General features: G+C 64.8%; 1 protein-coding gene across 1 annotated transcript in view; it reads left to right on the top strand.

Annotated features, from left to right (window-relative positions):
* The first annotated feature begins 2063 nt into the window (after nt 1-2063).
* Nucleotides 2064-3171, top strand: part of ITGB4 (integrin subunit beta 4) — a 22649-nt gene continuing 21541 nt past the window's right edge. The window contains exons 1-2 of the mRNA XM_015563304.1: nt 2064-2191; nt 3074-3156. Coding sequence (XP_015418790.1) covers nt 2113-2191; nt 3074-3156 — 162 coding nt within the window. The 5' untranslated portion in view covers nt 2064-2112. The remainder of the gene's footprint in view (nt 2192-3073; nt 3157-3171) is intronic.

Below are 3171 nucleotides of genomic sequence, written 5' to 3'. Positions count from 1 at the left end.
GGCCCACCTGCTCGGCCCACCTGTGGGGGCCCTCTGGCGTGGCTCTAGGCGGCTTCCTAGGGCGGTGGCTGGGCTCCTACTCCTACTTGTGGCTTTGCCACACCCTGAGCCCGAGGCCTGGGCACCCGTGGCACCGTTGTTGCTGCCTCCCACAGAACTGGCAGTGAGGGCTGAGGCCTCCCTCCTGGGGGCGGAGGGGAGAGGGAGGCATTTGGGACAGCAGGAAAGGGGTTCCCGTCTCCTTGACCCCGACTTCCACGGAGGGGCCAGGAAACGGGAATGTGGGAGGGGCAGCGCCGTGGTGGGCAGTGCTCACGTGCCGAGTGGTCCCATGGGTGGGAGGAGGGTGGTGTGGGGAGCTCTGAGCCTCGGCCCCTTTGGGTCACGGCGTGTGTCCATGCACATGTCCTCACTGCGGACGGTCTGGGTGTGTGCAGGGTGACACCGTCGGGGTGGCAGTCCCATATTCTCAGGACCTGGCTGGTACATGGGGGGTCGAGGGGGCCTAGAGAGGGCCCCGCCCAGCCCGCCATAGCCACACCCTCTGATAAGCCCACCACCCTAACTTTTATGTGAAACCTCATTGTTTTTCATGTTGACGACTACTTTTAAAACTTTATGGGCACAAGTTGAGTCAAACAAAACGCTCGAGTGCACGACTAGCCTCCTAACCCCATGTTATAGCCTCGGAGGAGGAGCCGAGGTCCAATGGGGGTCCCCTCCAGGCTCCCCCGCTGCTGGCTGAGCGGAGGGGCAGCCCAGCGACCTGTGTCTTGTCTCCTCATCTGGGAGATGGGGACTGCAGCACCCCCGCTGGGCCCCTGTGCCAGGTACCTGCCGCCATGCCCCAGCCGTGGGCACGGGAGGGTGAGAGCCTGCTGGGCCCGTCAGCACCCACGCCTGCATGTGTAATGGTGCCCCAGGGCACCCCGAGCTCGCAGCCTGGACTGTGTGGCATGTGGGTGTGGTGCCGACACCCCGAGGCTGCAGGGAAGTCATTTCCCTCAAGGAGCCGGACCGGCTCTGCCCATTGGGGGTGTTGGAGCTGCTGGGGGCCTCCTGGGGCCTCCTGCATTGGAGGGAGAAAGGCAACGCCTGCCCCTCCCGGGCCTGCCCAGCACTGTGGGCGCCTCAGCCTCCAGAGCCGGCCCTGCCCCACGAGGCCAGGACTCCTCGGGGCCAGTGGGCAATTTTTTTATTGATTTTAGAGAAAGAGGAAGGAAGGGAGAGAGCTCAAGAGATTGATTTGTTGTTCCACTTACTGATGCGATCATTGGTTGCTTCTTGTACGTGCCCTGTGGGGATTCTAACCCACAACCTTGGTGTACCAGGACGAGGCTCTGAGTCTAACCGACCGAGCGACCCGCCGGGGATGAGGCCATGAGGCCAGGCGATGTCCGCCCAGCTCTGCAGGCCTGGGCTCTGGCCGCCCTCTCCCTTCCTGAGGCAGCGGGCTGTGCCTGCCCGGGGGCCGCTGATGCATTGAGATGGTTTAATACTGAACCAAGGCAGACGGGGCTCCTGGGTGGCTGGCACAGTGTGTGTGTGTATATTGGGGGGCAGGCGGGGGTGCACTCTACCACCAGGTGAACTTGTCAAAGGGTGAACTACTCAGAGGCCTCACAAACTCAACTGCGGGGCAGGCCGAGGTGGGTGTGGGGCAGGGAGCCCCGCCTGTGAGGGGGGCAGCCCTTACGGAGCCCAGCTGAGGGCAGGGAGCCCCTCCTCCTCTCCGAGGCCCCAGATATCAGGAGGGACCCCTCTCCTCCTGGCTGCCCCACCCCCACAGAGGGAAGGGGGCCAGGGCGGAGAGGGGCAGGAGGGAAGAGCCAGGCCCTCCAGAGGCGGCCCCTGTTGGGGGACCCTGTCCCTGCCCAGCCTGACCCAGGCCCACCGGGGTCTGAAAGGCAAAGTGAGAAGCAGCCCTGCCCTCCAGGGCCCAGCGCAGGGACCTGGCACCAGAGTAAGCTCAGAGCCCAGAGCCCCCAGAGGCAAGAGGGTGGGGCCCCGGTCCCCCCTGAGCGGTGGGAATGGGAGGCCTGGCCTGTGCGGGGGACCCCGGGCGCTGCATGGGCGCCGCGTGAACTGCTGCTGTTGCACAGGAGGAAGAGGATGGCGGGGCCACGGCCCAGCCCGTGGACCAGGCTGCTGCTGGCAGCCCTGCTGAGCGTCAGCGTCCCCGGGGACATGGGTAAGTCCCGCACGCCCCTGCGGCACCCCTCTTGGTAAGGGCACCCCGTCCTGACACACCCTCACACGGGGCCTCTCAAGGGGCGTCTGGCCCAGATACCCACTCGGCCAGTCAACAAATGGCCCTCGGCCCACAGTGGGGGCTGCGGAGCCAGGAGCCCTGTGGCTGAGGGGAGGGGAGGGGAAGGGAAGGGAGGGAGAGAAGATGCCCATTCTGGGAATGGGGGCTCTGGCAGGATGTGCTGAGGCCTCGAATCCAGAGGAGAGACGGTGACTCATCACCTGCTGTCCCTGTGCCAGCCCCTCCTACCCATGGCTGCAGCCCCTCCTCCCGTGAAATTTGAAATCTGGCCGGTGGGTGGTGGCCATGTTGATAGGGTGAAGTGGACCTTGGGCAATGTTTACACCACAGGGAATGGCAGCGGCTGCTCCTGGCCAGCTCCATTGTTAAACAGTGACAACAGGCCATAGCCTGGGGCCCAGGAGACCACCCACTGGGCACGCTGGGTGCGCATAGTAGGTCTTCACTGTGGTTTTAACTGGATAGAACCAAAGGGAATCCCAGGAGTTTTAGCTCATTCATTTGCTAACAACCGGCTGTGAGTCAGGCCTTGGGCTAGGCATTGGGGTGAGTGAGGGGGTGGCCAGGGCATCCCCACCAGCAAACGGGCCAGCACCTCTGTCTCGGCCGCCACTGAGTTGTGTGGGAAGCTCCAGGCGTGAGCCCCGTTTCTAGCTGTACCCCCTGGGGCAGACCGCGCAGCCGCTGCCACCTCCGTTTCCCCCTCTGTGAACTGGGGGGAGACCGCTCTCTCGTGCAGTACAGTGGGGAGGGCCTGGTCTCAGGGAGGTCGGCTCAGTGGTCTGCCCGGTCCCCGCCCAGCCAACCGCTGCCGGAAGGCCCAGGTGAAGAGCTGCACCGAGTGCATCCGAGTGGACAAGGACTGCGCCTACTGCACCGACCAGGTGAGCCCCGGCCAG

This window comes from Myotis davidii, unplaced genomic scaffold (assembly GCF_000327345.1).
Source record: "Myotis davidii unplaced genomic scaffold, ASM32734v1 scaffold539, whole genome shotgun sequence".
Lineage (NCBI taxonomy): Eukaryota > Metazoa > Chordata > Mammalia > Chiroptera > Vespertilionidae > Myotis > Myotis davidii.
This window is presented reverse-complemented; position numbering and strand designations above follow the sequence as displayed.